General features: G+C 33.4%; 1 protein-coding gene across 14 annotated transcripts in view; it reads left to right on the top strand.

Moving 5' to 3' along the window:
* The window catches only part of LOC126889968 (zinc finger protein 271-like), a 127,739-nt gene that overhangs the window by 49,358 nt on the left and 54,931 nt on the right, over nt 1-23,450 (top strand). For 6 of the 14 annotated variants that reach the window (XM_050658747.1, XM_050658743.1, XM_050658739.1 and 3 more), the window contains exons 3-4: nt 360-452; nt 15,073-15,165. The exons of 3 other annotated variants lie outside the window; for them this stretch is intronic. In XM_050658747.1, coding sequence (XP_050514704.1) covers nt 360-452; nt 15,073-15,165 — 186 coding nt within the window. The remainder of the gene's footprint in view (nt 1-359; nt 453-15,072; nt 15,166-23,450) is intronic. 5 more of the 14 variants (XM_050658749.1, XM_050658748.1, XM_050658745.1 and 2 more) reach the window with 1 other exon arrangement.

Here is a 23,450-nt window from a genome sequence, read left to right as displayed (position 1 = left end):
TTATCTCTATTGGGTTCAATGTACAACAATAAGGAGGAAGTCTAAGCACGGTATGCCCATTACTGCAAGCACAGTTATCATCAACATATTCCTTCCGATACTATCTACTATGAGCAACCTCCAACAATTGCTTTTTACTATATGATGCCAAAAAATACAAATCATCTTCAACTGAACTGTATATGACTATCTCTGAACGAACTGAAACACATCTGACAGCCAGTACCGAATCATTACAAAATAACATGTATGGCTACCGTGGCGACATCTGCATAAAACAATTATTGAAAGTTTTATTTTAATAAAAGTTTTGCTTTTAGTGTATTTATTTTGTTATTTTCATTTGTTTTTCTTTTTAGGTCGTTCCCAAGAAGATAACGAAATGAAAATGATTGAAACAATAACTGCACATTCATCTCATACAGGGAACTATACAGGTCATCACATTGAAGGTAAAATATTAAATAAAAATATGGAAGTTGGAAATGGGCAGAGACGTTACACATGTGAAATTTGTTTAAAACAGTTTATTACGACAAGTCAGTTGAAAACACATTTGAGAATGCACACTGAAGGCAAACCTCATAAGTGTGAAATTTGTTTTAAACAATTTTCTCAACTAGGTCAGGTGAAAACACATATGCGATTACACACTGGAGAAAAAGAAAAACCATACAAGTGTGAAACTTGTTTAAAGCAGTTTATTACGACATGTCATTTGAACAATCATTTAAGACTACACACTGGTGAGAAACCTCACAAGTGTGAAATTTGTTTTAAGCAATTTACTGATAAAAGTAATTTAAAAACACATTTGAGATTGCACACTGGAGAAAAACCTCACAAGTGTGAAATTTGTTTTAAGCAATTTACTGATAAAAGTAATTTAAAAAAACATTTGAGAGTGCACACTGGAGAAAAACCGTACACGTGTAAGACTTGTTTAAAGCAGTTTATGACTGCAAGTAATTTTAAAATACACTTGAGACTGCACACTGGAGAAAAACCGAACACGTGTGAAATTTGTTTTAAACAATTTTCTCAACTAGGTCATCTGAAAACACATATGCGATCACACACTGGAGAAGAACCGTACAAGTGTGAAACTTGTTTAAGGCAGTTTGTTGATGCCAGTAATTTAAAAAAACATTTGAGAGTGCACACTGGAGAAAAACCGTACACGTGTAAAACTTGTTTAAAGCAATTTATGACTGCAAGTATTTTGAAAATGCACTTGAGAGTTCACACTGGAGAAAAACCGTACAAGTGTGAAACCTGTTTTAAGCAGTTTAGTAGAACAGGTGATTTGAAAGTACACTTGAGAGTGCATACTGGAGAAAAGCCGTATAAGTGTGAAACCTGTTTTAAGCAGTTCAGTAGAACAGGTGATTTGAAAGTACACTTGAGAGTGCACAGTGAATAAAAACCGTAGAAGAGTGAAACTTGTTTAAGCAGTTTTTGACTGCAAGTAATTTGAAACTACACTTAAAAGTACACACTGAAGAACAACCGTAAACTTGTGAAACTTGTTTTAACAACTCCACTGTACAAAACTACATACAAAGAGTCTCCCACGTCCAATGCTATTTTAATATTAAATATGTAACTGCAGTAAAAATTGATTTTTATTATCACTAAATATATCCAAAAGTCAAATCAGCGTTTTTCTAAAAAATTTACTGATCACAATATGATTCACGAACGTGCCGTTAAACAAATTATACTCCCACGTTCATTCGATCATATAAAAGCAAATTGTGTCATACATTGAATGTACTTTGTAATTAAAATAATAACGGAATCTGAAGAGGAAACTTTCGGAAAAGCCAAAAGGCAACGAAATGTGGAATGGTATGATGATTCAGAGGGTATGCCAAAAAAAGAAGAAGAATAATTTCATATTATGCCTCATAAATTGTTTTGTATTCTTACTTCTATATAAAAGGCAATTATTTTATAACAATATACCTACCTAATAAACATTTTTGTATTGCTATTTTACCCTACTGGTGTAATATAATATAAAACTAATGCCCGATTTAATGCTAAATATTTAAGAATTACCTAATTAGGTACTTCCTAACTCTAAAACTGATTTCACCATACGATAAGAATTGCCTAAACCGCTTAAGCATTACCTTACGGTAGGATACGTTTTTCGATCTCCCTAAACTTTAGGTATTACTTATCGTTGATAGTCAGGTTATATTTTTACAATTTTGACTAATGTACTTGTGACGTTTGTCAATAATTTGCTTCTTACCTTAATTTTTCTGTTATTCTGTAATATTAGGTATATTAGTTGTAATTTTGTATTTTCTTTTATTTTATTAATATAATCTGTGTTGGAAAATATAGAAAACCCGTTGGAGTTTTTTACAGGTCTGTTGACAAAATTATGTAGTCTACCTACTACCTAACAAACTAGTGTTTCAAAAACCCATTCATGATATAATTAAAAATGTGTCATTAAAAAATTAATAATAAAAAGCAATTTTCAACATATTATTTATTTTAAAATTATTTCATTAATGACAATTCAACTAACTTCAATTTTTCGTCATATGTGAAATTTACAACTCTTTTCTTTTCCTCCATTTCACTGTACATATACAAATAACATACACGACTATATTTATTATATACAAACTTAATGCACAAATAACTAACTACTAAATAAAATAACTATAACAGTACAAAACTGAATAAAACCAAATTGGCAAACAAACAATAATGACAAATAATCGAAAAAGTAAGGAAATGTGATCTTATTCTTCTTTTAAAATTGACTTAAGAAGTTCCTATCGATAAGAATTACTTAATAAGGCAACTGTTTAGGTATCGTTGGTGAAATCGGGCATAAGAGTACTATGTAATATTTTACCAATTTTTTTCACATTTCAAACTTGATGATTATTACAACACGTTCATATACTTATGTGTGATGATTATCATCACATTCAATTTTAACGTCAAAATATTCCACCACGTATATATTTAGAGTTATCTTCTTCTTAAAGTGCCGCTCAGTTCTGCGTATGCGTCCACCGTACATTGTGTGGTCAGGTGAAATGTTAGATTTGGAGTTACAGAATTTATCAAATATTGCTGTTATTATTATAAAAAATCTTATATAATATACTATACAGTGATGAGCACGCTAATAACCGGCAAAATAGCTCAAAAGATGGAAAACCTAATACATTGCGAAACAAATAGAGATGAAACTAGAAGAGGTGGAAATTATCGTTATAAACGTGTTAATTAACATTACATTACATAGTTTCCCACCTTTAGACGTCTGTGACAGGAGTATTTTATAAAATTCTACTGTTACAGTGACAGTTGTCATACTTCTCTGATACGTCTAAAGGTGGGAATCTATGTAATGTTATTTTAGACGTTTATAACGATAATTTCCACCTCCACTAGTTTCATCTCTTTTTGTTTCGCAATGTTTCTATCTTTTGAGCTATTTTGCGAGTTATTAGCGCGCTCATCACTGTATACACATAAGTTCAGAACTAGAAACAAAAACTATAGTAAGTCTTTTGTACACAATTTTGTGCATAACCCAATTTTCCCATAACACTATGTGGATTAACACGAACACACATTTTATCCTGCATAGTAAAAAACGAGGATAGCTCCTGGTTACGGTTCCTAAATATTACAAGTTGACTGGCTAGTAAATTCCATTTAAAAAAAATTCATTTTCATCATTGTAATCTAGAACTTAAGGGTTAAGCATGTCCTTTGGACAAGTGAAGGTCTCGAACTAAATCATGTAATTCGGCTTGTTGGATATAAGGTGCTTTTTCGTCGCTTTCGGGAAAATAAGAATCATTTTTTTCTGATACATCACTTTTATCACCATACATTTCCAAATCTTTCTTTCAATTTGCCGAGCTCCTGGAACTGATAAATCTTCTCCATGAAAAACCGGTTATGACAGCCCTGGGCACTAAGGCTATCTTCTCCCGGTGAGGGTGGTTATCCCTTATCCGAGGGGTGGAATAATTGATACGCTTACTTGTTGAGTTGGTTTATTTACACTCGCATTAGTATAAGCTGGTAGCACCTCACCCAAAGAACATCTCGTGTAGAAAGAGACACTATCTTTAATGTGGAAATATTACGTCTGATCACCAAAACAGAATGACGAATGTCTAATATAATAATAAAGAATTCCCTTGTTATAGTTTAACTGTTTATATATTTAGAAATGCCTATTCAGCATCGACCATGAAAAGTGTTTATAATTGACTCTGCAATTATTAGTGAATCGTGATCTTGGCTAACAATATTTATATAATCGAATGAAGGTTGTAATGTTGTTTTGATGACAGAAATAACTGAAAGTAATTATCGTAGATAATTACAGGGTGTTTTTAAGATATATCTACTGAGTACAGATGAATTCTTGTACACCTTCCCTTTTTAGGAATTTTCCGACTACGGGGAGGGAAATATGCAAGTCGTGCTACCAACCCATACTGTGTTGTAATCAATACAAAAAAATTTATTTTATATACAACTTCCTAAGCCTACGCAAATACATAAATAATATAAAATGTTCGTTTAACAACATTGTTTCGTAACACTTGTCACTCACTGTGTTTTCGGATTGTAAGCATATAATCTATTCTTATGTATTTCCTTGATTTTATTGTTTTCTATTCTGATTTTACAATTAACGTTATTTACTTCTGTTATCGTGAAAGGACCTACATAAAGACTATCAAACTTACCATTCTCTTCCCTTTTTACAAGGACTAGGTCTCCTATTTTAAAGTGTTGTGGTGTCGCTTTGAGCCTATTCTTTTCTTCTTGCCGCTCTTTTTTGTCTTCATTGCTTCTAGTGAGTTGACCTATCGTGTCTACGTATTCTGTGTCCTCTGGTTTCGAAGAAGTGTCCGATATCACGTCTTCTTTGACAAGTGTTCTATTCGGTTTGTTAATGTGACATTCATGGCATTGTTTAACGTATTTTCTTACGTCTTTTTCTAAATTTTTCCATCTAAATCTTGCTTTTAGCTTCTTTATTAGTCTATTTTTCTTTAAGTGTCCTCCGAACATCGGGTGATTATGGTATTCTTCTATTAATCTGTGTTTTTCTTTGTCATCTTTTATTGTTTCTGGTACTTCACATATGTATATTTCTATATTCTTCAATTTTTTATTTCCTTCTTTAATAAATTCATCAATTGTGCACATTTTAAAAATAATATCATTTACGTATATTTTTACTTTACGTACTGCATTCTCTACCGCCAGCTTATCAAGCTGTACCAACGCTTGGTTTAAATCGAAACGATTCAATCCTGTGGCTATGCTTTTGCTGCATTTTATTTTGTTTTTGGCCCTAATGCTCAGTCTTGGTGAGATTAGTTCTGCTCCAAAGGACAAAATTGGTAGTCTATGCGCCTCTAAATTATTTAGTACCTTCCTTACTGTCTGTTTGGTGGCTTCTGGCTGTAGTGCGAGTTCACTTTCAGCCTTTGTTTGTCTTGCTTCTTTCTCCTTTTCTTTTGCTTGAGCTCTTGTTATAGCTAGTATATGGGCGTTGTCTATGTATAGGTTTTTTAGTTGATGCAATGTTATTCTTGAAAGACTATCTGCGTAGTTACTTTTCCCTGTTATATACTCTATTTCGAAGTCATATTCTTCTAGGTCTGATCTGATCCTCGTGAGTTTTGAGGTTGGTTCTTTCATTGCAAATAGGTGTGTCAAAGGTTTATGGTCTGTTTTTACTTTGAATGTTGGTGCTCCATATAGATAACATTTAAAATAATTAATTCCCCAATGAATCGCTAGTAATTCCTTAACGATTATAGGTTTATTACATTCTCCTTTACTAAAACTTCTTGATGCATATGCTATAGGTAGGTCAATTCCGTTGTAATCTTGACTTAGGATTGCTGAACAACTCTCATTGGATGCGTCTGTTGTTAAGATAAACTGTTTGTTGAAATCAGGATATTTTAAAATTGGTGGTTTCGTCAGAGATGCTTTAAGCTTTTTGAATGCTTTTTCACACTCCTCGGTCCACGAAAATTCTACTCCTTTCCTCGATAATTTGTTGAGTGGTCTGCATATTTCCGCAAAATTTTTAATAAAACGTCTGTAATAGTTGCAAAATGCTACAAATCTCTTTGTTTCTTCCGCTGTCTTAGGTGTCGGATATTGTTCAATTGCTGCATACTTCGCTTTGTCTGGTGATACTCCCTCTTGAGAAAGATCATGTCCTAAATATGTTACTTCCCTTCTAAAGAATTGACATTTTCCTGGGTTAAGTTTCAAATTGAATTTTCGACATGTCTCGAATGTCTTTTTCAGGTTGTCTAAGTGATGTTTTTCGGATATTCCAATTACTACGATATCGTCCATGTAAAGAAATGCTTTGTCTGGTGTTAATCCTGAAAATGCTATTGACATCATTCTTGAAAAACTATTTGGGCTTACATTTAATCCAAAAGGTAATCTGGTAAATTGAAATGCTCCATTTTCTGTGCTGAACGATGTGTATTTTCTCGATGATTTTTCTAATGGTATCTGGTGAAAGCCTGACATTAAGTCTATAACTGAAAACCATTTTGCTCTTCCTAGTTGATCTAATATCGAATCTATTCTTGGTAATGGAAATTTGTCTGTAACTATCTTCTTGTTCAGTTGTCTAAAATCTATGCATAATCTCCATGCTTTTCCTCCATCTATAGCTTTTTTCGGTACCAGTACTACTGGGCTGTTGTACTCGGATGTAGATGGTTCTATGATTCCTTGGTCTCTTAGGTTTTGTACTTGTCGATTTAATTCCTCTGTTTGCGCATGAGGTGTCCTATAATTCTTGATATATACCGGAGTTTGGTCTTTAACTCTTAGTTTTTGTTCGTAGAAATTGTTACAGGTTAACATATCATGCCTTAGGGCGAATATGTCCGAATATTCCTCGCATAACGATACTAAGTTGTCTCGTATGTATTCTGGTATGTCTAATTTCAGTGATTCTCGTAATTCTTTTTTTCTGTCCTTGCTGTCGTTGACTAGCCTATATATATTGAATAGTTTAATATCCAACGTCCTGATTGTGCTTGCGTCTACATTTACTGTTTCGTACGTTGTGTTCAAAATTTTGATGTATGGATTATTACTTGAAATAATTGCTCTTGCTATGAATATTCCTGGTTGTATTTCTTGCTGTTCCACTATCCTGTCTTTCTTTAACGTTTGAAAAATTTTTACGATTCTGTAAATTTCACATCTAGGCGGTATTATTATGGTGTCATTGTCTATATTATCCAGAATTTTCGTACTAATGTAACAATCGTTGTCCTCTTTAATGTGCATTTTAAGGTTTGCGTAATCTAGTATACATTGAAAGTTAGAAATAAAGTCTCTCCCAATGATTCCGTCTGTTGGAATTGGAAAGTTAGGTTCTACCAATTGAAAGATGTGTTCGAATCGAGTTCCTTTTACTTCGAGTGTTGTCTCAACTTCTCCCATTGTTTGCAACTCTCCTTTAGTGACTCCTTTTATTTTCGCCTTTGTGTTTGGTTTCACCTGTTCCTTCATAAAATCTTGTGAACATTTTAGTATTGAAATGTCAGCTCCTGTGTCTATGATAAAAGTGCTTGTGTTTTCAAGAATTCCTGTTTTCATTCGTACAAAGTTCGTTAGGTTTAGGTCGAAGTTGTAAATGTTATATTTTATTTCTGCCTGTGTGCTTCCAACTTGTTGTTCATTCAAAACCCCAACTGCTGGTTTTCTTGCTCTTCTTGACTGTCCTCTATTTCTAGTAATCTTACGTTCCTGTTACGTCCGCCTCTCTGGTTTCCTCTGTATGTTTGATTGTTAAATTGTCTGTATCCTCTGTTCGAATAATTTCGTTGATTGTCCGTTGCTTCTCCTTCGTTCCGTTGTCCGAAGTTATTTCTTCTTCCTCTGTCATATTTGTTATGATATCCTCTTCTGTATTGCTGCTGTCCTCTCCTATTCTCGTAGTTTGTCCTATAATTTAAGACTCTTCCTTGTGCATTTTCTTCAGTCGTATCGATCGACAAAAATTTAGATACTACTTCCTGCGGTGATGTAAAGTTACCTGCTTCCAGTATTATCTTAGCTTTCTCTGCATTAGCGTTTCGTTTCATTGTTGTTACTACTGCTTCCGTCGTATATTTCTTTGCTAAGTCAAGTGGCATTCCTTCCGCTATGTATGCTACTTTTAATTGTTCTGCTAACTCTTCCACTTCAGATGCGTACACTGCTGCATCTCTATGCCCTTGCCTTTTTTTGGCTAATTTGGCTATTAAATTCTTCGGATTATCACCTTTTAATTCTTTCTTTAGTACTTCAGCTATCCGTGGAATTGTATCTTCTGTGGTTATTAGGTTCCTAGCCTTATTGGTGAGTCGCGTTTTTATTAGCGTTACAGCTGTGTCTTCATGACCTTCTGCCAATTTTCCAAGTAGTTCTAATGCGTCTAAAAATGGTTGTAATTTCCCTGCGCTTCCATCGAACTCGTTGGGCAATATCTTGCTTGCGATATTCAAAAATTCATTGATTGTCAAAGCCATGTTTAATATTGTTATATCTTGTTTTATGTCACCTTTTTTCTCTTTTATTTCGTCGTTAATTATTTCTTCTTCTCCTTCCTCGTCGCTTTTTCCTTCTTCTATTTCCTCATCGCTTTGTTCCTCTTCAACTTCCTTGTCGATTGGTTGATGTATTGAACTTGGAACCACTGTTCTCACATTTACTGCTTGAAATGATCGTATAACTTTGTCTCTGATTTTTCCAAAATATTTGTTGCACGATTCCCTTTGTTTGTCCGAAAGTGCTTCCCAGTTTTTCCTAGTCAATTGTGTGAACTTGTTATAAGCTTTAATTAGCTGTGTCGTTACTTCTTCCTTTATGTCCTTAGATTTCGGAACTTTTTTCTTTAAGACTCTTCTGCTTTGCCTGTCTATTTCTTGTGCAATTTCCTCAACTATTTTGACAAAATCTTCCCAAGTAACTTTGTTGCTACTCATTTATACATAATTTTTTTCTTTCTTTTTTTTCAGCTTCTGCACTTCTTAGCGAAAATATAAATTCGATAGTCTTACGGTGTATATAGATATGTAGTATATAGATATATAGTAAAAAATATAGAGATAAAATAATACGTCAATATATGGTAAAAATATGTAAAAATTGCAGTAGTAATAAAAATTCAAAAATAAATAACGTTATATTAACCCTTGTAAATAAGTAGTTAGAATAATAATTTAAATGTATTATGCATATAGCGTATATTTGTTATATCGTATATTTATTTTGATAGGTATATTTACGATAGCAAATATTAAGATCATAAAAATTGCAAAAATGTACTAAAAATCAGTAGTCAAATAATAAATGAATAAAAGTCAGCAATGATAAGGTATACGTTGATAAATATGTAAAAATCATATAAAATTGTATCATTGCGTCCTATAATAACTTAATATGAGGGTAAAAAAAATCTTTTTATATTGATAAATATTGGTAATAGAATAGAATAATTAAGTAAAAATAGGTAAACTTGAAACATATATTAATGTAATTAAGGTAGCACATAATGTTTATACTTTATATTAATCAGGAAATACCATAAAAATAGCTAATATGGACTTACCACTTTTACGCGTCTTTGTTCGTATCACAAGTCCTCGCTGCACGTTCCATAGCATTGTCCATTTTCCATTGTCCCACGATGTTCCATCTCCATACTATTCCATTTTCAGCTCCGCGTCGGCCTGATGTCTCCATCCATTTTACATATACCACACTGTTGTCTAAGGTGGTCTAGGTGCCTGAACATTGACGTGTTTCTTCATACCTGTCCTGTTCACCAGTCCTGAGTTCTTCCCTGGTTCTGGATCGCCATATGACAGCCCTGGGCACTAAGGCTATCTTCTCCCGGTGAGGGTGGTTATCCCTTATCCGAGGGGTGGAATAATTGATACGCTTACTTGTTGAGTTGTTTTATTTACACTCGCATTAGTATAAGCTGGTAGCACCTCACCCAAAGAACATCTCGTGTAGAAAGAGACACTATCTTTAATGTGGAAATATTACGTCTGATCACCAAAACAGAATGACGAATGTCTAATATAATAATAAAGAATTCCCTTGTTATAGTTTAACTGTTTATATATTTAGAAATGCCTATTCAGCATCGACCATGAAAAGTGTTTATAATTGACTCTGCAATTATTAGTGAATCGTGATCTTGGCTAACAATATTTATATAATCGAATGAAGGTTGTAATGTTGTTTTGATGACATAAATAACTGAAAGTAATTATCGTAGATAATTACAGGGTGTTTTTAAGATATATCTACTGAGTACAGATGAATTCTTGTACACGGTTTTATTGCTAAAGTAATATCTGGATATTCAATAGGTTTACTGATTAAGGACTACCTTTGGTTTATTCTTTATTTAAATGTTAATGTGCTATTCGTAGACAGTAGAATTCCCAGACAATTTCCAATTCGTAGACAGTAGAATTAAAAGTTAATAATACCTGCTTTTTAATCTAAGAGTCCTTAAAAACTTCAATATAATTTCAAAATTAAATTCATTAAATTGTCTGGCCGAAAAATTTAAGTGAACCATTAAACTTAGTTTTTTGTGCACTTTTCAAATATGCAAAGGGATTTTGAAAATTTCAATATACAGGGAAACGCCCAACGACAACAGAGAAAGACTCCTAGAACTTTGTTTATTGAATAACCTCCGAATTAACAACACATACTTTGACCATCCAATACAGCATAAGATCACCTGGTCAGATACAAGAGGACGTAACTCTATGATTTACTACATTATAACAAACAGACAAATAGACCCCAGTGATATAATAGATGTGCGCACTCTATCGTCCGCCAATGTAGGATCCGACCATGGCCTGGTACTAGGGAAAATAAATATAGAAATCAACACACAACACAAGCGAAATACAAAAGTCGAAGAAAAGTTAAACATAGAAAGCTTAGAAGACGAAGGGACACAAAACTTGTATAGAAACAGACTAACAGAAAAGCTAAACAGCCATAACCTAGAGACTAAAAAGGATATAGAAGAAACCTGGAAAATTTTTAGAAAAAGTATCCTACAAGCACCAGAAGAAGCTTTAGGTAAAAGAAAAGTCAACAGAAATAAACGGGAATGCAAAACTCCATGGTACAACGAAAGGGTGAAAGCACTAGCAAATCAAAAGAAACAAGCTTTTCTAACATAGTGAAGACACCGGAGGCACGAGACGACTACGTGAGGATCGGGAATAGAGTAAACCAAGAAATAGATAACATCAAAAAAGAACACTGGGAGAAATTTACCAAAGATATGGAATACGACCTCTATGGATCCCAGAAAAAGGTGTGGAAGATGATAAGGAGACAAAACAAAAAACGAATGAATTTGTACGGATAGACATGGGCGTCCGCAGGATCAAAACTAGGGGGGGGGGCAGATTTGAGAAATAAAAAAATTGGTTAGATAAGCAATATTAAATTCGACGTAAAGTGAGAGTCTTCACTGAGAGGGGGAAGGGGTTTCCCTCAAAGTATAACTCGACGCCTTCATACAAAAATGAAGCAAACTAAATATAATTTAAAATCTTTTTAATGCTTTTTACAAAAACGTGATGCAAATTTAACAAGTTTATTTCCTCCTGGATAAGGCTTCGAATTGTGAAGCAAGATAAATAGTCTGTTCCTAAACACTATTATTTAAAGAACAATTTACGCGGATCAATTGTAAATTCTTGTAAAACTGTGTCTACAAACTCTTTCTTTTTTGGTAATATTTGTTTCCGATGAATGCTCATTAGAGCTAACCCATTAAGGCGATCTTCGACCATTGTACTCCGCAACCATGTTTTTATTCTTCGAAGACTGCTGAACGACCTCTCAACTGTACACGTAGTGCAAGGCAATGTTACGAGAATTTCCAGCAATTTTTTTGTTAACGGATAAAAAGTAGTGGACGCTCGAACCAGTTCAAAAATTTCAAGGGTGTTGAAGTTGTTTAACTCATTATTAAGGTGTTTTTTATTCCAATGTTCTACCCATACTTCTAGCCATCCATCTATTTCATAGTGGTTTAAGGATTGTCTCAGTTCTAATTTAAGGCAATTTAAATCAATTTTTGAAAAATGCTTGGGATGCAGAAGATTCAGAGCGAAGGCTGGCGTATTTTCTTCGGAAAACCGTGTCTCTAGAGAAGATATGATAGAATCCAGGTACGGAAGAATCATGGATCGCCTCCAGTATTCACTAGGCGTATCAGCTGGTTGATTGCTTCTATGCTGTTGCTTGTTTATAGTTCTAGGGGTAGATAATTGAAAACCGCATTATTCGGAAAACCGGCTATCTTATTGGCTTTGTGCAATAAAGTATTTGTAAAATAAGAAAATCTACGGTTTCGTTTTGATTTAAATCTGTCTCCCTCCATCCTCCGATAGTACTATTTCTAGGTCTACCTGTTGTCAAGGAGCCTCTGAAGAAGACAAATTTACACCATCACGACCGTAGTTTCTCGATATAAATTAAAACTATTTATATCGCAGTATGGTTAGAACGCCCTCTAACGGGGTATAAGTTAAATGAATTTCGACTCGATTCAAGTTCTCTGTTTAACCCAGATATGACAATACCAAAAGGCACCGTTAGGAAAACATTCCAATTTTCGGTTCAGAGAACTCGTATGAATCGAGTCTGTGTTCTCTAATACAGTAGTAAAAGTTAATACAGTTAGTAAAATAAGAAACCGAAACCGTAGATTTTCTTATTTTACTAATGCCATACTCTGTATTAGAGTACACAGTGTTCATACGTGTTCTCTGAACCGAAAATTGGAATGTTTTCCTAACGGTGCCTTTTGGTATTGTCATACCTGGGTTAAACAGAGAACTTGAATCGAGTCGAAATTCATTTCAATAAAGTATTTGTTACGTTTTCTGCGTTCTGTCTGTATTTTTTAAAAATATCCATGATTTGACGAATATGTTCCGCTACCTTTAAAACATTAGTTTGCGCAGATTGTAGGCTGTTGACTCTAGGTATTCAGAATATTTTGCAATCAAAATGACAGCGACGATAAATCCTGACTTCCATGCCGCAGAATGCAACTGATAAGATGTTTTTCTAGTGGCCAAATTTCCTTCAACGGGCAGGGTTTGCAAAGCCTGTACAATTTCAATGAAATTTTGTCGAAAAACCCTAATTACCTTGTATTTCTCGGACCACCGTATTTCGCAAAGGCTAGGGATATTTGCTATCATATTCCTTCTTAATACTGGTTCACGGAAGAAATTGGTTATATCTTTAATAGTGGCAATAGTATTTCGCACTTCATTTAAACGATTCAAATCGTTCACAACTAAATTTAATATGTGTGATGCACAGTGGAAAAAAAGACTTGTTAAGTTTATGTTGTTTTTTCGTCTCAACTAGAATGTAGAAACAGAGTGGTTGCATTCAAAATCAAGATTAAGTTACAACTTTGTATTTTTCTATATTGCTTATTCACCAATTATACACTCGCTCCTTCCTCTCTAGGGGGGGGGGGGCAGCTGCCCCCTTGCCCATCCCTGTGGACGCCCATGCGGATAGATAACATTACGGAGAAACAATGGACTGAGCATTTCACGAAATTATAAGGAGAAGAAGAGAACAGAGAAAGAAACATTAATGAAACCCACGATAGAGTACTAATATCAGAAGAAGAGCTACAAGAACGAATAAAAAAATTAAAAAATAGAAAAGCAACTGGTCCTGATAAGATAAATAATGAATGCTAAAATATTGAGGAGGAACACTACTCAAATGGCTCCTAAAATTATTTGTCGATATAGTAAATATCGGAGTAGTACCAGCGGAATGGAAGGAAAGTCTCCTGCTACCGATACTCAAAAAGGGAGACTCGAAAAATCCTGAAAATTATAGAGGCATTAGTCTGATGAACAGCTCATTAAAATTGTTGACGGTAGTCATAAAACATAAAATCGAGGAAAAAGCGAACATGGCAGATGAACAACAAGGCTTCCGGAAGAACCGCAGCACAATAGATGCAATTTTTATTATCAGGCAAACAGTAGAAAAGTCTATTGAATATGGAAAACCAGCCTACATGTGCTTTGTAGATTTAAAAAGTGCTTTTGACAGGGTGAGACGAAATGACATCTTAAATTTATTACAAGCTGAACAAATAGACCGCCAGATAATAAGGCTAATTAATGAAATTAACAAGAACAAGACCAGAGTTATAATGTCAACAGGAGAAACAGAACGCATAGAGCTAAAAGAGGGGAATCCGCCAAGGAGACTCGCCCAGCCCATTGTTATTCAATATGGTGATAAATCAAATAATTCACTTCTTCTTCTTTTATATAGGCAGTACTGCCTGTTTTTCTTCAACGGTGCCTTTCATTCCGCATTCCTTGGGCGTCCTATATTTCTCCTGCCTAACGGTGTCTTGTCCCTGGCTATTCTTGGGATAACACTGCCTGGGATAACTGTCGGGTGGATCGAGTAGCTTGGTAGTTATCACAGCCGGTCCCAAGCCCGGATAAAAGTGGAGGGTTAATAGGCGAGGTTAGCAACCTACCTATCGTAAAATGAAGCAATGCTCAAAGAACCAACGGGATGCCTCGGGACAAATAATTCACGAAGTAAGAAAACGACATGGATACCACATGGGAGCGCATAAAATCACGATACTATGCTATGCCGATGATGCAGTACTAATTGCTGATAACGAGGATGACCTACAAAGGCAGCTATAAATTAGGTTATTTTTAAAGTGAAACAATTAAATGTTGTATTTTGTTTTGTGAGATCAGTTTTTATAATAGATAAGATATATAAGTTTTTTCCGGCACCCTGTTTTTCTGGTAATTTTAAATCTCTAGTTCCTGATAGCTTTTGTTAAGTTATCACTGATGGTTTGTATTGACATCCATAATGTATATGTTTATTGACTTTGTTACGTAAGTTTGGCTTTAATGTATTTATTATGTTATTTTCGTTTGTTTTTCTTTTTAGGTTATTCCCAAGAAGAGAACAAAATGAAAATTATTGAAACATTAACTGCACATTCATCTCATACAGGAAACTATACAGGTCATCACATTGAAGGTAAAATATTAAATAAAAATATGGAAGTTGGAACTGGACAGAGACCTTACACATGTGAAATTTGTTTAAAACAGTTTATGACGACAAGTCAGTTGAAAATACATTTGAGAATTCACACTGAAGACAAACCTTATAAGTGTGAAATTTGTTTTAAACAATTTTCTCAACTAGTTCATATGAAAACACATATGCGATCACACACTGGAGAAAAACCGTACAAGTGTGAAACTTGTTTAAAGCAGTTTACTACGACAAGTCATTTGAAAAATCATTTAAGAGTGCACACTGGAGAAAAACCGTACAAGTGTGACATTTGCTCTAAACAATTCACTTATAAAAGTAATTTAAAAATACATTTTAGATTGCACACTAGTGAAAGACCTCACAAGTGTAAAATTTGTTTAAAACAGTTTGTTGATGCTAGTAGTTTAAAAAAACATTTGAGAGTGCACACAGGAGAAAAACCGTACACGTGTGAGACTTGTTTAAAGCAGTTTATGACTGCAAGTAGTTTTAAAATACATTTGAGACTGCACACTGGAGAAAAACCGTATAAGTGTGAAATTTGTTTTGTTCAATTTACTAGAACAAATGATTTAAAAGTACACTTGAGAGTGCACACTGGAGAAAAGCCGTACAAGTGTGAAACTTGTTTAAGGCAGTTTGGTGATGCTAGTAATTTAAAAAAACATTTGAGAGTACACACTGGAGAAAAACCGTACACGTGTAAAACTTGTTTAAAGCAGTTTATGACAGCAAGTAATTTGAAAATGCACTTAAGAGTTCACACTGAAGACAAACCGTACAAGTGTAAAACCTGCTTTAAGCAGTTTAGTCGAACAGGTGATTTGAAAGTGCACTTGAGAGTGCACACTGGAGAAAAACCGTACAAGTGTGAAACTTGTTTAAAGCAGTTTTTGACTGCAAGTAATTTGAAAACACACTTAAGAGTACACACTGGAGAACAACTGTAAACGTGTGAAACTTGTTTTAACAACTTCGCTGTCCAAATGGTAATTCTACATACAAAGACTCTCCCAGGTCCAATGCTATTTAAATATTAAATATGTCACTGCAGTAAATATTGATTTTTATTAAGTGCGTTCGCGGGTACAGTTGACAAATTGTCGACGACAATTTTTAACCTCACTTATAAATAATACCGTTAATAGATAAATATACAAGATGTATTTACATTTAATTAATATTAATAACTAATTATTAAATTATACTAGGTAAATATACCTTGTATATTTATCTATTAACGATATTATTTACATCATTTTAAAGTGCGCATGCGTTTTGCTGCTAATTTGTCGCCGACAGGCACCCGCGAACGCGCTTATTATCATTAAATATATCCAAAAGTTAAATCAGCGTATTTCTAAAAAAAATTTAATGATCATATATGATTCACGGACGTGCCGTTAAACAAATTATACTCCCCCGTTCATTGGATCATATAAATGCAAATTGTGTCATACATTGAATGTGCTTTGTAATCAAAATAATAACGGAATCTGAAGAGGAAACTTCGTCGGAAAAGCCAAAAGGCAAATAAATGTGGAATGGGATGATGATTCAGAGGGTATGCCAAAAGAAGAAGAAGAATTATTTCATATTTTGCCTTATAAATTGTTTTGTATTTTTATTTCTATTTAAAAGGCAATTATTTTATAGTATATTTAATAAACTATATTTATAATAATAATTTTTATATTATATTATTATAATATTATTTTATAATTTTTATAATAAACCTACTACCTAATAAACATTTTTGTATTGTTATTTTACCCTACTGGTATAATATTTAATATAAAATAAAACTAAGAGTACTGTGTAATATTTTACCAATTTTTTTTTCACACTTCAAAGTTGATGCTTATTACAACACGCTCATATACTTATGTGTGATGATTATCGCCACTTTCAATTTTAAAAATGCCTACAAAATAAGACCTACTCTTTAATCACATTTGATTCACGGACGTACGGATTAGGGTTATAAACACGCTTTTTGAATCATATGATTCATTGGACAGTGAAGTTGTTAAACTTAAGGCCGGCGCTCACTTATCCGGAACAGCACGCCACGGAACGGACCACGTAGTGCAGTAACTGAAGGTTTTCACCTCCGATTTCGTTGAACCTTAGTTCGTTGAATCCTATTTAGAGGATACCTCAAGGAACAAAGGTGACATGATGCCAACTTGCGTTTTTACTCTGGAGTGGATGCCACCCCTTCCCGGGGGGTGAAAATTATTTTATTAAAAATAATACCACTAATCGATGGAGGGCCAAATTATAAGCAAAATTTGTTATATAAAGTTTATAATATAAATCAATACGTTTTAAGTTATTAAAGATCAAAGATTTTATTTTTTCGTAACAAATGCATGTTTTAAAGCTGTTTTTCACGTATAACTCCAAAACTATAAGCTTTTACAAAAAAGTTAATATAACCAAAATTGAAGATAATAAAAAATTTAATACACTCATCACTTAAAGAAATAAACTAATGTTAATTCAAAGTGAGTTATGGGTAATTGAATGTATATTTTCTTCGACGAGTACTCAAATCTAAATATTCAATCTTAAATAACGCGAGAACTATGCATTTTATAAAATATACCTGGAGCCTGTTTCATAAAAGTGACAATTCCTGTCGGACAAGTGCCGAACAAGACTTTTGACAACTTTGTGTTTCATAAAATGACAAGAGTAGATTTTATCAGTGACAAGTAATAAGTCTCATTTTTACAAGTTTGTTTTACAATTGTAGGTAGGTTTTTGTTTCATAAAAAATAAATCAATGAAAAGTTGTCATTTTTTCCTAGAATTTATTAGTGTAGAGTGACAGGAACTTAATATCCTGTCACAGTCGTGTTTTCTCATAAAAAATGTGGTCCAGCGACAGTGAGGACGAAGTCAACGTGTTAGTACGGAATCGACGACGAAGACGTTTATTTCGTCAAAGAGTAAATTTTAATTTTAATGCATTGATGGAGTTCAATGAAAGATTTCGAATGAATTCTATAAAAATGGAGGAAATAATAACAGAAATTGGTCCCCGCTTAATGCATCCAACGAACAGAAATTATGCCTTGTTTCCTTCGCAACAATTACAAATTGCCCTGCATTGGTTTGGAAATGGTGGACAATACCATGGAATAGGAGACATGCATGGCATATCCAAAGTCACTGTTTGCAGATGTGTAAAAGCCGTAGTGAATGCCATACATGATATATTATTTCCAAGGGTAGTACGTTTTCCTCAAAATATTATAAACATTGTTCATCGTTTCAACGAAGTTGCCGGAATGCCAATGGTTGTAGGCTGCGTAGATGGAACCTTAGTAAAGATAGATGCACCCACCCATCATGAAGAAGCCTTTGTTGATAGGAATGGAAATCATTCCATTAACGTTATGGGAATTTGTGGCCCTAACTACATGTTTTATTATGTTAACTCCAACTGGCCCGGAAGTGTCCATGATTCAAGAGTTCTTCGAAATTCTCAAATATTTCAACAATTTGAACAAGGTACTTACTTATTAATGTCGAAAAAAAATCTGTGCATATAAAATAAATTCCCATTAACTATTTTTAGGATGGAGACCAATTCCTGGGGCTATCATTTTGGGTGATAGTGCTTACCCGCTTAGAGACTGGTTAATTCCTCCAATTTTAAGAAATCCTGCCGATCCGGCAAATGTACATTGGCAAATGTAGTAGTCTTTGTTCAACGACATAAGCAAACTCGCCGATTTATTGAACAAAGCTTCGGAATCCTGAAAGAAAAATTTCCTTGCCTAAATTATTTACGTGTAAACCCATTATTTTGCATCAAGAATTATTAAATGCTGTGTTACTCTCTGCAATATTTCTAGAAGTTTTGACGATGAAAACTGGCTCCAAAATTTCAAAGTTAGAAATGATAACCATATTGTCCAACCATACAATGGACCAATATTTAATGAAGGACGATTAATCCAAATTATAAATCATTTTCGATAAAATTTTCAAAGAAATGTTATGAAATTAATCCAATTGTTTCAATAAAAAGTTAAGACTATAGAAATACTAAACTTTATTTAAACTATCAAACGTATAAAAAACATAACTAAAATTCTTTTTTTAAAAGAGGCACATTTTTTTTATAAAACTTTTGTGTAAATCTGGATTTTTCAAGTCCGTGTTCTTTTTCCAGAGCAAAAATTTCCAGTGCGGTTTTATGATTTTGGATTTCTAAATACGTAACCTGCAAATAATTTTTTAAATTAGAAAAATGTCGTATAATACCTTATATAATTATATAATATTATATAATTTTTTATATAAATTATATAATTTTTTTACTTGTAGCTTTAATTTTTTTTCCCTTAAATCTTCTAAAGTACTCTTGTTGTCATCTTCTTTACTAGAACGCTTTCTTTTTCCTTTGTTGGCCATGATTTCCGTGGATGAGGATGAAGCTACATTATTTATTACAGTTGGTTTCGGACTATTGGCGGTTAAAGTTTCATTAATAAAAAGATTTTCGTTTCGCTCCGGGCTATTGGTGGACACATTATCAAAAAAGTTTGAAATTTGTTCCATTTCTGCCGCTGTTTCTTCAATTCCATTCAAAATCGGCGAATCTTTTCCCAAAATCTCGTACACTAACAGATCTATCTCCGTTTTTTTTGGCAATGGCGCCTCCTCCTGTGCCTGTTTTTCTGGCATTGTCCAGCTTCTCCACTGCACGCTTCCTTAAATTTTGCCAAAGTACATCACGGCAATAGGTATATTGCTTGGTTTCATTGATGAGACCCATTGCAAGTGCTATTTTTCTTACTTCACCCCAATGTTCACTTTTCAACGTCTTTGTTAAAGTGGGACTAAATTTTCCAAATAAAATATCTTTCTTCGCTCTAATCGCACGCAAGAATTCTACCTTTCCCAATTCGCGAGACATGATGTTTTGATATACTTTTGAGGTTTTGACGTGAGTTTGAAGTTAAATAATTATTACACTTGTCGAAAACAAATGTCAAAAATATTTTTTGACTAGTGTCAACAATCATTTTATGAAACAAATTTTTTAAATACTTGTCAGCCAACACTTGTCACTTGTAAACTTGTAACTTGTAAACATGTCACTTTTATGAAACAGGCCCCTGCTGAACACTTGTCAAAGTACTTCGGAATGCCTGTCAAATGAGCTATAGAAGAAGTTAATAGCATTAAAGTTAAGCAAGATGATGAAAATAAGAGAACCCTTTCGAATTTTTTAGGAAAAAGTGAAAAATAAAACGCGCCATTTCCACAAAAATCAAAATATATAGTAATCCTTACTATAGTTTTTTTATATTAGCATAAGTAATAATTTCAACAATTTTGACGGGTTTAGAATGCATATTTTTGAAAAAAAGGTATAATTAAAAAAAAAATCAGAATTATTAAAATTATCGTAATTTTCATTTTCTTTTGATAATAACTCCAAAAATACTTAATATACGTTAAAAATAATATATAAACAAATTTTAGTTTTTTCTGTATTGAATATTTTACCAGTTTTACTATTTCTATTGGGTAAAAAATAACCGAGATAGAAACGTTTAAAGCTTAAATTTTGCTACGAGAACCATGTAACCGGGGCCATTTAAGCTTTTATTAAAAAAAAAAAGAATGTGTGTACTTTGTACGCACGTAAGAAGTTATACTTCTATTATATGATTTCAACGAAATCACTATACTTTAAACAGTTTCTCTACTACTTTCCAAAAATTTTTATTAAAACAATACCAAAAATTAAAAGAATAAAACACACACAAACACATTGAAAAATGCCACAAATGATTTCTGAACAATAATTGTTGCCAAAAATTTTAATTAGATACGTATTTTCTGAAAAAATTATATAATAATATACTTACAATCATAAAATCTATAAAAAAAATGATATAACTTGCATTGGGCTTGAACCTACTTCCCGTGTATCCCGCTGTACGAGAGTCAAAGCGATTTCAAACTGCACCACCTTCGCGTATACGTCATGTGCGAATATACACAAACGGAACAACTTTTTGACATTTTGTTTATATGAATTTTTATTAGTTTGATTTTTGTCGAATTAAAATACAACAATATATAGAGTAAGAAAACGATACATTAGATGAAAATTTGTAGAAAGTTTGTTCGTAATCAGATTATGTAAATTAAAGCATTGCCTACTAGGGGTATAGCATAGCAGGTACTAGGTACAGTAGAACGTCAATAATCCGGACCTCACCCGGACCGGACCTCATCCGGATTATCAAATTATCCGGATTATCGAAATTACCTCAAAACAAGGCCAGTATACACATTAAAGTACAACAGACGTTTTAAAATTTTATGTTTTCTCTTGTATAGTAAAGTGTCTAGAGGTGAAATTAATCAAAACATTTTTTTATGTGTAAACACTGTATTGTAATAGCAGCATGCGTACAGTAAAAACATCAGACACTATTTGGGTTTTTAAAAAAATGTGTCAAATGTTTTTGAACTGCGGTAGAGTTCGTTTTTCGCAGCTAAGATCTTAATTTATTTTAAAAGAATCAGATATTTTTGCTAGATGCAAATCCGGATTTTTGACGTCCGGATTATCGAAGTTCTACTGTAAGTACATTATTTTTTTTACATTTTCCAAATAGGTATGAAGATAATTTTTTATTGGAATACAACTGAAACATTTAGAATTACGTACCTGTGGCTTTTCAAAACTATTTAAAAAGTCACTATAATTATAAATTTGATTTTATTTCTGTCCTCACAACAATAAAAACTAATATATTATACAACATTTTTGTTTACCGATAACCTTTATATTGAACAATTATTGACAGATCATTTCAACACTCAATCAGAGCCCGTATAAAGACTAATACCAAACTGTCGGTATGCGCATGCGCGCAGATCAATATAAATTCACCCTCAATCTCAATCGCGCCTAAAGAAGTATAACTTCAAAAAGTAAAGGGTTTTAAAGATTAAATTCAACGCGGTTTAATAGCCCTTGGAATTAACTTTCAAATGGTTTTCAGATGAACCTGATATCGTAAAAATTAACGGAGTTATTTAATAAAACACAATAACATTTTTTTTTAAAGATAAATTTTGAAAAATTTTGGAGCATAAATTTTAATGGAATCAACTTGTTCGGGGGCTCAGTTGATAGATATTTCTAAGTACTTTGACAAATGTTTAATAAGTGTATGTTATAACTTGCATCATTTTTCCGGTATTTAAGCTTGAATACTTAGATTTGGGTACTCGCCGAAAAAAATATACATTCAATTACCTATAACTCACTTTCAGTTAACACTAAAAGGTTTTTCTAGCAAGGAGTTTATTTAGTTTTTTATTAGCTTCAATTTTGCTAGTAGTAACTTTTTTGTTAAAACTTAATAGTTTTTGAGTTATTTATCAAAAATCGATTAAAAACATGCATTTTTCTCACGAAAAATTAAAATTTTTGATCTTTAATAACTCAAAAAGTTTTGATTTATTTTAATAACTTTATATAACAAATTTTGTTTAGAATTTGTCCCTCTATCCAAGTATGGGGTTATTTTTAAGAAAATAATTTTCACCCCCGAGAAGGGGTGGCATCCACCCCATGGTAAAAGTGCAAGTTGGCACCATGTCACCTTTGTTCCTTGAGACATCCTCTAACCACTCACCAATTTTCATGCAAATCGATGGAGGTTCAACGAAATCGCAGGTAATAGCTCATATCCACCTTCAGTGACTGCACTAACGACGATCGGCATTTTAATGTTTTCTTGTATTCAAATGACTCAGCACCTACTTTACAGAAACGGACCACAACGATCCACATTGAAACGCGCCGAACTCTCCGAAGAGAATGTTATCGCTACTTCGACCGAGGGTGGTCCAAAAAGGGTCGTATACATACATTTTAATGTAAAAGACTAAGTTTTCAATCTAATGGCATGTAAAGCAACATAATGTTACTCTACATCCCACCAGACTGAAAACAATGGGAAACTTCTCTGGTTACACCTCCGAGGCTTCTACAATTTGCAAGCCATAACGGATGATGAGACTAAGCATCTCTTATAGCCCGGCTACACACACCGTCTTGCCTGAGAGCATGCCTGCAGAGACTCGTTTGTGCAGGTAAGAGCGTGTGTATGGACGGCAAGACTGTATCGCGCGCACGCCTCCAAACGCGGACTGTACTCTCGTCGACATGCTGAAGATTTTACCTGTGCAGTTAGGTTCTACAGTTTTAC

This window comes from Diabrotica virgifera, chromosome 8, assembly GCF_917563875.1.
Source record: "Diabrotica virgifera virgifera chromosome 8, PGI_DIABVI_V3a".
NCBI classification, from domain to species: Eukaryota; Metazoa; Arthropoda; class Insecta; order Coleoptera; family Chrysomelidae; genus Diabrotica; species Diabrotica virgifera.
The sequence above is the reverse complement of the archived record's forward strand: the minus strand, read 5'-3'. Positions and strand labels throughout refer to the sequence as shown.